The 12,472-nt window shown below is 45.8% G+C and overlaps 1 protein-coding gene across 1 annotated transcript in view; it reads left to right on the top strand.

Annotated features, from left to right (window-relative positions):
* COL6A3 (collagen type VI alpha 3 chain) overlaps positions 1–12,472 on the top strand; it is a 237,613-nt gene that overhangs the window by 156,969 nt on the left and 68,172 nt on the right. Inside the window, exons 33-38 of the mRNA XM_086956302.1 lie at positions 7,100–7,162; positions 9,086–9,118; positions 9,223–9,259; positions 9,955–9,966; positions 10,065–10,558; positions 11,175–11,271. Of these exons, the coding sequence (XP_086812428.1) occupies positions 7,100–7,162; positions 9,086–9,118; positions 9,223–9,259; positions 9,955–9,966; positions 10,065–10,558; positions 11,175–11,271 (736 nt within the window). The remainder of the gene's footprint in view (positions 1–7,099; positions 7,163–9,085; positions 9,119–9,222; positions 9,260–9,954; positions 9,967–10,064; positions 10,559–11,174; positions 11,272–12,472) is intronic.

Genomic DNA, 12,472 nt, shown 5'->3' with positions numbered 1-12,472 from the left:
GGTACAACATGTGAGTAAATAACAATTTGGGTGGGGAGGGTAAATGCAGGAGCGTAGTCAGGTAGATACATCAATGGTGATAGAGATAAAAATAGGTGGTAGCGTAAACAATCAGGTAAGTCAGTAAGACAAGTCATACAAAATTGCAAAAAGATCAGTAGAACAGGATGGTTCAGCAATTGTAAAAATCTTCCCTAGTGATTATTCAAGTGTATTTAGCCATGAGGATAGCCTTTACTTCTTTCTTAAAAAGTATGGTGGAGGAGATGAGCCTGGTTTCAGGGGGGAGTGAGTTCCAAATCCTGGGTGCCATTCCTGAGAAGGAGCGTTTATATGTTTTTTCCTTACGGAATTTTTTGGGCTTTAGCAAAAGATTGTTTGTGCCTCTCGTGTTTCTGGAGCCTCCAGAAATCGTCAGCTTCTGAGCGAGGTATCCGGGTGAGCTCAGGTGGACAGCCTTGTGCGTCATGCAGGCGATTTTCAAGTGTATTCTGGCTTCAAAAGGCAGCCAGTTCAGCAATTTCAGGTCAGGGGAAATGTGTGAGTGTTTTTTGATCCAGTGATGAGTCTCGCTGCTGCATTTAGAAAAGCTCTTATGGGTGCCGTAGTAGTTAGGGGGAGACCGCAGAGGGCGATGTTGCCGTAATCTATTCGAGGGATGACTAGTGCTTGAACCGCAGTTTGGAAATCTTTGGCTGGAAGGAAGGGTTTGAGTTTCCTTAGGGTATTGATCTGATAGTTCGCACCCTTAGTTGCTTTTTTGATGTGTTCCTGCATGTTGAGGTTGGTGTCAAGTGTTATGCCTAAAGATTTTGCTGAGTCCACGATGGTGGGCTGAACATTGAGTGCTGTTAGGTGTTTTAGCCAAATTTGAGCGGTAGTGATCTTCGCGGGAGGTGAGATCAAAAGGAACTCTGTTTTAAGAGCATTGAGTTTGAGATGATTAGCAGCCAGCCAGGATTGGGTGCTTCTGATCGTAGAATTCAAGAGCATAATGTCTTTGGGTGATTGTAATTTGAGATACAGTTGGGTGTCATCGGCGTACATGTGGAAGTGAACATTGGATGTTTCTAGCAAGGTGGTGAGAGGCTCCATAATTAGGTTAAACAAAGTTGGGGAAAGGGAGGATCCTTGTGGGACGCCTAGCGATACAGGTATTGGCGAAGACATCAAGTTGTTACTCTTGAATTTCTGCGATCTGTTGTGTAGAAAGGACGTGAACCATTTGAGCACAGTACCAGATAGACCCATTCTTGTGTTTAATAGTTCGAGTAAATTCTCATGTTTGACGGTGTCGAATGCAGAAGAGAGATCAAGAAGGATGAGGAGGCAGGTATCATTTTGATCTAGGTTTTGAAGGGCGTCGTCAATTATGTGGGTCATAGCAGTTTCTGTACTGTGATCTGCTCTGAAGCCTGATTGATGAGGGTTGAGTAGATCAAACTGATTAATGTGTTTAGTCAATTGTACTTGTGCGCATTTTTCCAACAGTTTGGCTAGAGTCGGAATATTGGTAATGGGACGGTAATTATTTAGATCAGAGGGGTCGGCTGTAGGTTTCTTTAGTAAAGGTGTGACTTGTCCAACTTTAAGGGTGTCGGGGATGGTCCCTTGTTGAAGTGAACTGTTAATAATTTTAGTCCAGAGTGGGAGGAGCGACGGGGTAAGGTCTTTGACAGCGTTAGCAGGAAGGGGGTCCGTGAGGTGATTGGCTGGTTTCACAGTGCTGAGCAGTCTACCAATTTCTTCTTCCGAGTAGGTGGCAAAGGATGACCATGTGGCATTGTTTTTTGGTTCAGTGGGTGCTGTGCAATGGGGTGTGGGATACAGACTTACGTCAATGAGGAGATCGTTCTTTATGTTATTGGTTTTTTGGATAAAGAAAGAGGCGAAGTCTTCACAGGAGGGTGCTTTGACCAAAGTGCTGAGTGGTTGGGGTTGTTCCTTGGATTGTGTTCTGATTAGCTCAAAAAGTTTTCTCGGACGGTTTTTGGCTTGGTCGAGCTGACGGCTGAAAAAATCTGATTTAGACCGTTTTATTTTCCTGAAGTAGGCATTTCTCTTTTTCTTCAGCGTTTTTAGGTGTATTGCGGAGGGAGCTGATCTCCAGGTGCGCTCTGCCATTCGCATAGCCCGTCTATCGTCATTGAGACTCCCGTCGTACCAGGGATTGGACATTTTTGTGGAGGCTCTTTTTAGCTGCAAAGGTGCAGCTTCATTAACTATTGAGGTCATAGCGTTGAGATAGTGATCAGTCAAAGCTTGGACATCCGTGACGCCGGTAGGAGGAAGTAGGAGGTTGCAGCTGTTGGGGGGTAGAGAGTTTGGATTGAGTTTTTTCAGGTCTCTTTTCCAGACTTTGGGCTTGAAGGATTGAACCGGATTAAATTTGACTTTTTCCTTGATGAAGAATGTGACAATATGATGATCTGACCAGTCACATGGTTGGATAGATTCAAGTTGGATAGAGTCCTCTTTGGAGATGATAAGGCCAAGGATAGAGCCTTTCTCGTGGGTCGGGCTATCGCATATTTGGGTGAGGTCAAGGGCGTTGAGGAAATTTTTAAGACTATTTACCACCGCGTCATTATGATCGTTCCAATGGAGGTTGAAGTCACCAAGGTATATTTGTGTGAGTTGTCGACCGGAATTGGTTGAGATCAAATCCATGATTTGTTGCGAGAAGGTACGGTTGTCCGCTGGTGGGTGGTAAATGCCGTGAAGAGTGCATATCGGTTTGCCCTCACTGATAATATTGAGGCAGATGTATTCATAGGAGGTTGGGGAGGGTAGGGAAGGGGAGGTTACTTTCAGGACAGAGAGGTTACTCCTGTGTATGCATGCGACACCACCACCTTTCTGACCAACCCTGTCAAGTCTAGTGATGTGGTAGTTGGGGGGAACCAGTATGTCCATTATAGGTGTAGAAGATTCAGTTAGCCATGTTTCCGTCATGATGATTAGGTCAAGTTCCAGTTTTAGGATGAGATCAGCGATTGCGGAGGAGTGCCTAGAGGCCGATCTGCAGTTGAGGAGGGTGCATTTGAGACGGGGTGCGTCGAAGGTGGAGGGGGGTTCTAGAGAGAGGGGGACTTTTCTCAGGTTACTTAGGATAGAAATTCTGTTGTTCAGTGTGGGGGGTTTAAGGGGGTTTGGATGAATCGTTGGAATGGCGCGGAGGGTGGTGGGTGTGTTGTTATGGGGAGCTGGGTCGTAGGAGCGGAGGAGGGTGGCTGTGTCAAGGTCCGATTGTCGATTGCAGGAGCGGTGAGGACGGTTTTCACGATCGCGAACGGGGATTGAGGTCCAGTGTGAGGGGCGTTGAATAGGAGAGTCAGCCGACTGGGTGGAGGTCCTGTTGGGAGGGGTGGTGCTGATGGAGGAGGCGGGTGAGGGTTGTCTGGGATGTGTGCAGAGTAGTTGTTTGATGATGTGAATGTCTTCTTTGAGCTTGAGGAGGGTGGTGGATGAGGAGTGACTGGAGTGTGTGCAGAGTAGTTGTTTGATGATGTGAATGTCTTCTTTGAGCTGGTGGAGGGAGGCCATAATGTACTCTAGTGTGGGATATGTGTTGGTGGTGGGGATGGGAGGGTTGGGGGTGGGAGGAGAGTGCAGGGTGGAGGATGGGCGTATGTTTGTGGTGATGGGGGCGCATGTAGGGTAGTGGGGGGTGAGAATGGGGGGGAAGTGGGATTGTGTGTGGTTCTTTTTTGAGGAGGCAGAGTTGAATTGATAGAGGCGGCGTGTTCTGTGTGATTGGTTAATGGGTGGAAGTGGGGGCTGAGAATGGGGGGGATAAAGGGTGGGGTTTGTCTGTGTGTGTGTCGATCTGATGCTGAGCTTGATTAGGCGGGATGTGGGTGGGAGCTGTGATGTCATGGGTGAGGAGAATGGGAATGTGGGCTGGTGTATGGGGGGAGGGGGTACGGCTGGTGTATGTGGGGGACAGATCTATGTCTATGATTGAGGGGTGTGGGGTAGCAGCAGTAGATGGGTGCATGACTAAGGTGCCGGTGGTAAAGGAGAGGTGCGTGTCGTTTTGGGGCTGAGCTAGGTTAGAGGCGGTGTGGTTGTGGGCTGAGGTGTCAGGGGTGAGCGGAATGGGGGTGGTATGAGTGGGGGTGAAGGTGTTGGTGAGGGGGGAGGGGGTGCGGCTGGTGTATGTGGGGGAGAGGTCTGAGTCTGTGATTGAGGAGTGTGAAGTGGCTACAGTAAGTGGATGAATGACTATGGTGTCGGGGTTAGAGGAGAGGTGCGTGTCGTTTAGGGGCTGATCTAGGATAGAATGGTTGTGGTTGGGGGTTGTGAAGTCAAGGGTGATAGGACTGAGAGTGCTGTGAGTGGGGGTCCGTGGTTTGGAGAGGTGCTGTATGAAAGTGGGGAACAGGTTGTCTAGTAGTTCCAGGTTCCTGTCTGTGGATTGGATTAGGATAATCCCGTTGTTATAGATAGTGATGGTGGTTCTGCCCGGGAAGAATTGGGAAGGTGTGATGTGAGTGTTCGGCCATGAGCGGATTTCCTGGAATTGGAGACGGTGAGTAAAGAGAGGAACGTTTTTCTCCATTGAGCTCTGCGTGTGGTGTGGAAGATGTTATCAATGTTTACGGCACCATTGACCGGTGAGAAGTAGGTGTCTGCAAAGGGAGTTTCAGGGTGGGACCTCAGTAGGTTGTGTTTAAAGCGTTTTGCTGTGTGTGGGTGGGTAGTTGATTCTATATGTGTGCTTGCCGATGAGCTCCATGTTGGGATGACGGAATAGGTAGGTGCGTGAGGGTGCCAAGTAATCGCCGGTTGCAGGGAATAAAAGTGACACTGGTTGGCAGCCAAAGTATAAGAGGTAGTAGTCAATGCAAACAGGGATAAAAATTGTTGCAGGAGCGGAATATAGATGCAGACAATAAATTACAGGGAGTAGGGGCGACACCGGAGAGCAACTAAAATATATGCAGTAGTAATCAGTGTGTACGGGAGGGAACGGTGTAATGGGTGCAGGTTACATCAATGTGACAAGTCTATATGAGAAATTATTTGGTACATTACAGGAATAAAAGTGAATTCGATGTGGGTTGCAAACAAATGCAGAATAAAGTAGACGTATAATACTAATAATATACTGGAATAACATAAAATACCTATGCAGACAGTAAAATACTTGAATCGAAAGTGACACTAGTGAGTAGTCAAAAATATGTGAGGTACATGAGCCAGTAGCAAAATACAATTGCAAACAAAAGTCAGATGCAGAATAAAGTAGACGTACAATACTAATAATATACTGGAATAAAATACCTATGCAGACAGTAAAATACCTGAATCGAAAGTGACAATAGTGAGTAGTCAAAAAATATGTGAGCTACATGAGTCAGTAGCAAAATACAATTGCAAACAAAAGTCACATGAGACAAGTGACACTTGTGAGCTACCCAAAAATATACGTGGTAGCAATCGGTGCATTACAGGTGACGCAAAAGTGGGACGTGCAAGATACAATTAGGAATATAAAAATAAAATACCACTCTAGAAGGCAAAAATATATGAGGTAGCAGTCGGTGCAAGCTACAATTATGAGTAACAAAAAATATATAATACCACTGTAAACGGCAAAAATATATGAGGTAGCAATCGGTGCATTACAGGCGCAGATAAAGTGAAATGTGCTGGATACAGTTAGGAGTATAGTAATATAATACCACTATAAAAGGCAGACACACTATCATAGTCCGACGTGAAAGCGCCAAGCAGTGTAGTCTAAGAAGGCCATAAGTCCGATGGTAGAGATGATTAGCCCATGATGGTCGCCCAAAAATAGACAGACTAAGATGGCCGAACCGAATGGGGAGGTAGCAATGTTAGTCCTCTGTCTGCTGCTATTGCTTTGAACCCCGGGATGGGCACTATCACTTTCTATTTGAGCAAGCACTGCTCATAGCTTGCTGGGAGGAAGTCTTATCTCTATTTCTGGTGGTCTTGTGTGGGGGAGGTAAGCTGAGGAGCCTCGCAGCCATCAAAGATACCGGAGGGGATTTATAGCTACAGTTTTATGGCCCCAGCCATTTTGCACAAAGGAGGTAGTTTAAGAAATGTGAGCAGTTTTATGGCCCCAGCCATTTTGCACAAAGTTTAAAAATGTGAGCAGTCTGGTGGGCTGAAATTAATACCTTATGCCTCCATAAGCGTGTTGAGCTTGCCAGCATAGTTTTGGGGTTGCAGTGAATTAATCCAAGTGCCTAAATGCAGTTATATGAGGGCTGTGCGTTAGCCTCAGGGCTCCAGACCATCCAGGCGACGTGAGCTCAAATGATTACCACAAGTAATCCAAACCTGTATTTCCCTGAGCGGTGGGGAAGCTCATCAGCGATTAACCACGCCCGGTGCCGGTGGGGGCAGGCTCCTGTCGGCCCCTTAGTTCTCGTCTGACCCAGGGCTCACTTCAGCTGCTCCTCCGGTCAGTGGCGCCACACCTCCGGTCGCAACCATCTTCCGGTGCAGCCGGGGGCAGGCTCCCCTCAACCGACGCCCCTCCTGGTCCTTCATCTAGCCTCCGGTGCTGTGGAGCGGGCGGAAGGGGGGGGGGTCCGCTGTCGTGGCCTCGCCCCGGCCGGTCTGGCAGAACACCCAGCGACCAGCGCCTTGAAGCGGGTGGGAGGGGGGAGCCTCTCTCAGCCCTCCGGTGCTATGGAGCAGGCGGGGGATGGGGGGGATCCGTCATCGTAGCCTCGTCCCGGCAGGCAAAGCACCCAGCGACCAGCGCCTTGAAGCGGGCGGGAGGGGAGGCCTCTCTCAGCCCTCCGGTGCTATGGAGCAGGCGGGGGAAGGGGGGGCGGAGGGGGGTCCATCGTCAAGAGACATCAGCGATCAAGGAGCATCTGCTACTCAATCATAGTCATTCAAAGAGCATTGGGAATCTGACCTCTTGGCTGAGCCTAAATCCACACTAATTTTGAATCAGTCAGCATTCAAAAGGACCTGAACTCAAGAGCTTTTTATCTAGTGCAGCAGAGAAGGTATCTTGAGAGAGAATCCTATTTCAGATGCAGTCAAGACATGTCTTCTACCAATGATGATTGTGCAATCTAATATTTTTTTTATCCTCTTCTAGGGAAGAGCTGGAGACTCTGGAACATCAGGCCAGAAAGGAGAAAACGGAAATGCTGGTCCATCTGTAAGTGTTTGTTTTTGATATATCTACAATGTTCCAGACATTGCAAAATTCATGCACTTCGAGAGTCCCACCCAGTGTCCCCGTGAGCATTGCTGAATGTTCATCAGCTAAGCCCTAAACTTTGTGTGAATAGCTTAAGAAAAACATGCCTGTTGCAGCAGTCTCCCTGGTCAATGGACTGAATGGTTCCATCCCCTGTGCTACTGTAGTCATTCATCCATTCTACATTACCACATACAGTTGAGTGATCTACCCACTGATTATATCGTTTTCATGACATTTCTATCCTAAGAGCAATTGTACAGGTTGATCCAACATTACTTATGAGGCAAATCATGTAATAAATTCATTCATTGTCCATAAATGGTACTCTTAGCTCATCCATGATGAGAATCAAAAAGTTGCTTAATTCATCAGCAAAATTGCCTCTGTGGGAAAATACTTCCTTAGCCAATGTGTAGCTATTCCAGCCGGTCCCCTGCACCACAGAGCTTTAACTGTAGATGTTATCCTCAGAAGAACCAATGTTGCGCATATTATTCAGACCATCAGCTCTTCTAATAACTCCCTTGCACTTATGATCTGCAGGCAAGAAGTCTGGTGACCGAGTCAAAGTCCTCCTTCTACTTAGATTGTGCTTTTATAAAATGCACCACCATGCCTTCTGTGCTACCTCCTGTGCTGGGTGGGACAAGTGGAAGATGTCAATCATGATATTTTGGCTGTACCTCAATGATAGTGATCCTTCAATTATATACTGTGGTATTCATAGCAACATATACGTTTTGCTGATTATTATCTAGGACAAGTTGTGGCCATTCTCCGTGGCATTCTGACAATCTCTACTTAATAGTGGCCCATCCATAAGATACTGTGGGCATTATTGGCAACATTGTGGCTATTACTATATAAAATTAACTCATCCATGACATATTTGTGGGCATTTCTGGTGACATTATGACTATACCTCTCCAATATTGGCACATATGTGACATATTTGTGGGCATACATGTTACTTGCATAGTAATGGTCAAGAAATGTTTTGTGGTTTCTTGGTGATACACTTGCTATATCAGTGGTGCTTAATTTGTAAAAAAAAATAAGTGCCAGGATGCTTGTCAGATGGCGACTGCAGCGTGTGCCACCCATTGCACCTGCCTATGCCACCAATAACCATCACTACTAATAACCAACACGCTCCAAGTGTGACAATTCAGATGATTCCAGGCTCCCGCACCTATGCAAATGGCTTTTAATTAATAAACACATTTTCCTGAGCTTATCTCTAAATTAGATAACGCCACCATGTGGCAGACTGTCATAAGGGCTGGTGAAGACAATTAAGTGCTAATGCCAAGCACCAAAAACCACCAGCTCAAATTAAGCACTGTATCCCAGTATAACAGTGGCTCATCTGTAACATGTTGTGAGACTTCTTAATGAAATTCTGTCTAATGCTGCATAATATCTATGACGTATTTGTGGCCATTCCTGCAACATTCTGGCTAACCCTGCTTCATTGGCCAGGTTTTGTGAGCATTCTTGGTGACATGCTGGCTACACGCCAGTAGCTTTGAAAAGCAGCAACATGGGGTTTACCCGGGTTCTGGATCAGTGAAAGGGTGGAGCCGGATTATTAAGCATAAAGAACGAGAATTACCGTGTTTATGAGTCCGGTTGTGGGGTGTGTGTGTCAATTTCCTTTTTCAAAGTAAGTTGAATTCATAGTAATAGCCCCATTACGGGCCCCGCGTTCATTGAAGACCTTGTATTAGTCAGAAGGTGAATCCTCAGCAGAGATTAACCTTTAATTCTTGAATGATAGTTTAGTACTTGCTTTCCAACAATGATACTCCTGAATTAGTCTTGAAATATTATTTCTGATCTGTGATTTTAATGTATGTAATTATTTTACCCATCCAGGGTCTCAAAGGGGCAAGCGGAGACTCCAAAGACGTAAGTTGCTCAGCCTTCCTGCTGATATTGTGAATATTCAATGTATTAAGTTTGATGCTAGCTGTACAAATCTACATTTATGTTCTTTCTTTGTAATTTTTTAGCAATGCACTCTTGTCAAGAATATCAAAGATAATTGCCGTGAGTATTAAGGGTTAACATTTTTGAAGGTGAAAATAATTAGTAGTTCTTAGCAGCAGTTTCTTTCCTAGGGTAGAAGTATTGGAACTCTGTCCTTTTTTTCGCACCTCGCGCAGGTTTTTCCAATGTATAAATGGGAAAAGACTTGTTTCTCCCACACAGGTAGATGTGCAGCCTGTAATTCAAGAATTCCCACTTGAAATTACTGTTGCATTTTTAATTTTAGAAATACTTGTTCAGCACGGCAGACAATTTGTGCAGAATTCCCAGCAGCATCAGTCACTCTGGCTCGTGTGAATTTTTTGCCATAAATTTTATGTGTGGCAATACCAGTCCAAAGGGAGCTACGACTTAGACAAAATAAAAAATTAAAACTGCTTAATTTCAGTGTACTTTACTTCATATAGTGACATTTCTGAAATGTAGTAAGATCCTGAATTATTTTAAAACAGAAATCCAAATTCTCCACTGGTTGTGGTAACTGCAATTTCAAATGATAGGTATGCTATCTGTGGTTGGAGGATCTGGGCATATGTGTTAAATCATGAGCCGGAACCTTGCTGATCTAGCCTAAATTAAAGACCACGAGGTATTGGGTGCCATGTGTGTATGCCTTTGAGTGAATGTCTGTGTTTATCTTTGCTATTGTAGAAGCTCTGTTTTGTAACCATTTTCTTTGTTTTTCATATTTGCAGCTTGCTGCTATGGTGAGTATCAATGCCCACTCAATGCATTTTTAGTTTTACACCAAGATTTGTTCAGTGCTTTCAAACAGTCTGATAACTTTAAATGTCACTCATTACAGGCCCCATGGAGTGCCCAGTTTACCCTACGGAGCTTGCATTTGCCTTGGATACCTCCTCCGGCGTCAACCAGAATGCTTTCAACACCATGAAGCAGACAGTGCTGCGAATTGTGAGGCAGCTAACTATCGCTGAGAGCAACTGCCCGCGTGGCGCCAGGGCTGCCGTCGTCACTTACAACAGTGACGTCACTACTGAGATCCGCTTTTCCGACTCGCGCAGGAAGACAGCCCTAATACAGCAAATTGAAAACCTGCAGGTACCTGTGACCACCAAGCAACGCAGCCTGGAGAACGTAATGTCCTTCGTGGCCCGCAACACCTTCAAGAGGGCGCGTAGTGGTTTCCTGATGAGGAAGGTGGCTGTCTTCTTCAGCAACGGTGCAGCTAGAGCCTCGCCGCAGCTCAACGAGGCGGTGCTGAAACTGTATGATGCTGGTGTCGCATCAGTGTTCCTCACCACCAGGGCAGACCGAGCTCTTTCACAAGCACTCCAGGTACACAAACATAACTTCTTATTCATGTACGTTCACATTTTGATAGGTGTCCAAATTGGATTATTTTATATTCAATGCTGCAACCTAATTGGCCTGGTGACCTGTTTTACAATGTAGGTACTTTTACTACCCAAATAATTGATAGACTGAGTCAGTCAAGTCAGGATTTGAACAGATGTCTGCATCCAGGCTGTTTTGGGTTTACTGGGCTCTCTTAAAGGCTTAATGGAAGTCCAACCATGGCGCTTTAGGCTCGGTGGCCTTGTGAGCTCTTTCTCCTGCAGACTGAGTCCCCAAAAGGAGTTACTGCTTATTCCTCATAGGTTCCACTGAATTATCACGTTTTAATATAGGAGGATAGTTCAGTTTTCATGCCCACTCAATCTCGAGGAATGAAAAGCCTTTTCACATTGTTCCAAGTTTATATTATGTTGTAGGTTATTTGTATATTTTGAATGTTGATGCTTGTCTTCCACATGACAAGTCAGCATCAATTTTAGAGGTGGTGATAAAGTGGTTATTTTCTAGGCCTATCAACACCATCAGGCTAGTCTGTTCCTTAGTAGCCCTTATGCCTGACCATAAACATGTCCTTTTCCTCCTTTGCTCCCCTTAGGTGAACAGCACCGAACTGGGCGAGGTTGTCGTCGTTGGAACCGGTGCAGAGTACAACAGGACCTTGGAGAAGGTGCTCAAGTGCCACGTGTGCTTGGGTGAGGACTATGAATGTGATGGGAAGAAAAGAAGGAATTAAATATTCATTGGAATGTGCAAGAGCAAGGTTCCCTGTGGGAATTGAATCCCCTGGAACTCCACAATGAATTCAAGTGCAGGCTGTGGGTGGGCATCTTCTCAGTGACAAAAGCTCCTGTTTAAGCATCAGTGATTCCTGATGGTAAGCAGAATATTGTTAATAAAGAAAGGCAATGGGGCCCATTTAGAGTTTCACAGATGGGCGGCAGCCACCAAAAGTCGTGTATGTCTCGTCATCAAACTACTTAGAGTAGAGGAAAGCGATGCATTTCCCCTTATTCCGCCATCAGAAACTTTTGACTGCCAGCCCATCTGCCACCGAGCTGTCAGTCACTGTATGTCAGACAGACCACCCAATTTAGGGCAGATGCTTTAACTTACATTTTTTATCTTGAGGACCACCAGGAAAAGTCTGGCAGTCTTGAATTGAGAACTGAAGAAATGACCCCCACGCACTGAGCAAAAACTCTGAGTCCGTCGGGGCCATTCGTTTTCTGTTTTTTATTAACAAGTTCCTGCTTGGTGGGCTTCTTTATGACATTGTGCCAGGAAAGGGCATTAAACATGTGGCTGTCCTTCGAAACTTCAGTGCTTTCAAGAAGGCCACGGCTGCGGCAGCTCTACTAAAAGCAAAGTATGGCGCCGTTCTTCTGCCAGGGGAGTAAACGGCATCCCTCCATTGACCTATTGTGCTTATGGCACATGCAGTGGCATAGCTAGACCTTTTGCCAACCATGGCGGGCCCTGTGTTTTCCACCCCGCGATGTTCGCAAGTAAGAGAGGGGCGGTGCTGGTGATCCTTGGGTAAGAGCGGGGGGGCTGGCAATCCCTGTGTTTGCCACAATGGCTGCAGGTAAGGGGGGAGCCACCACCCCCAAAACTCGACCTCCCTTTTCCCCCCACCTTCCTACACCACTGGGTGCACAGCCAAATCATAAATACGCCTCAATGTCTATCAATCAAGCATATACATATTTGGTCTCTTTGAGACTTGCTACTGTTGTCAGTGGCATGTAGCTCAAAAAGTAAGACGCCTGAACACCAATTATTGTAGTAAATAAATACAAATTTAAAAACAACACACTGATATGCTCAGAAGAGCAAAAGACAAGCAAGTGCCTACAGCAAGGTCAGCAGTTGTTCAAACCGATTTATGCAAAA

The sequence above is a fragment of the Lissotriton vulgaris genome, chromosome 2_1 (assembly GCF_964263255.1).
Source record: "Lissotriton vulgaris chromosome 2_1, aLisVul1.2, whole genome shotgun sequence".
NCBI lineage: Eukaryota > Metazoa > Chordata > Amphibia > Caudata > Salamandridae > Lissotriton > Lissotriton vulgaris.
The sequence above is the reverse complement of the archived record's forward strand: the minus strand, read 5'-3'. Positions and strand labels throughout refer to the sequence as shown.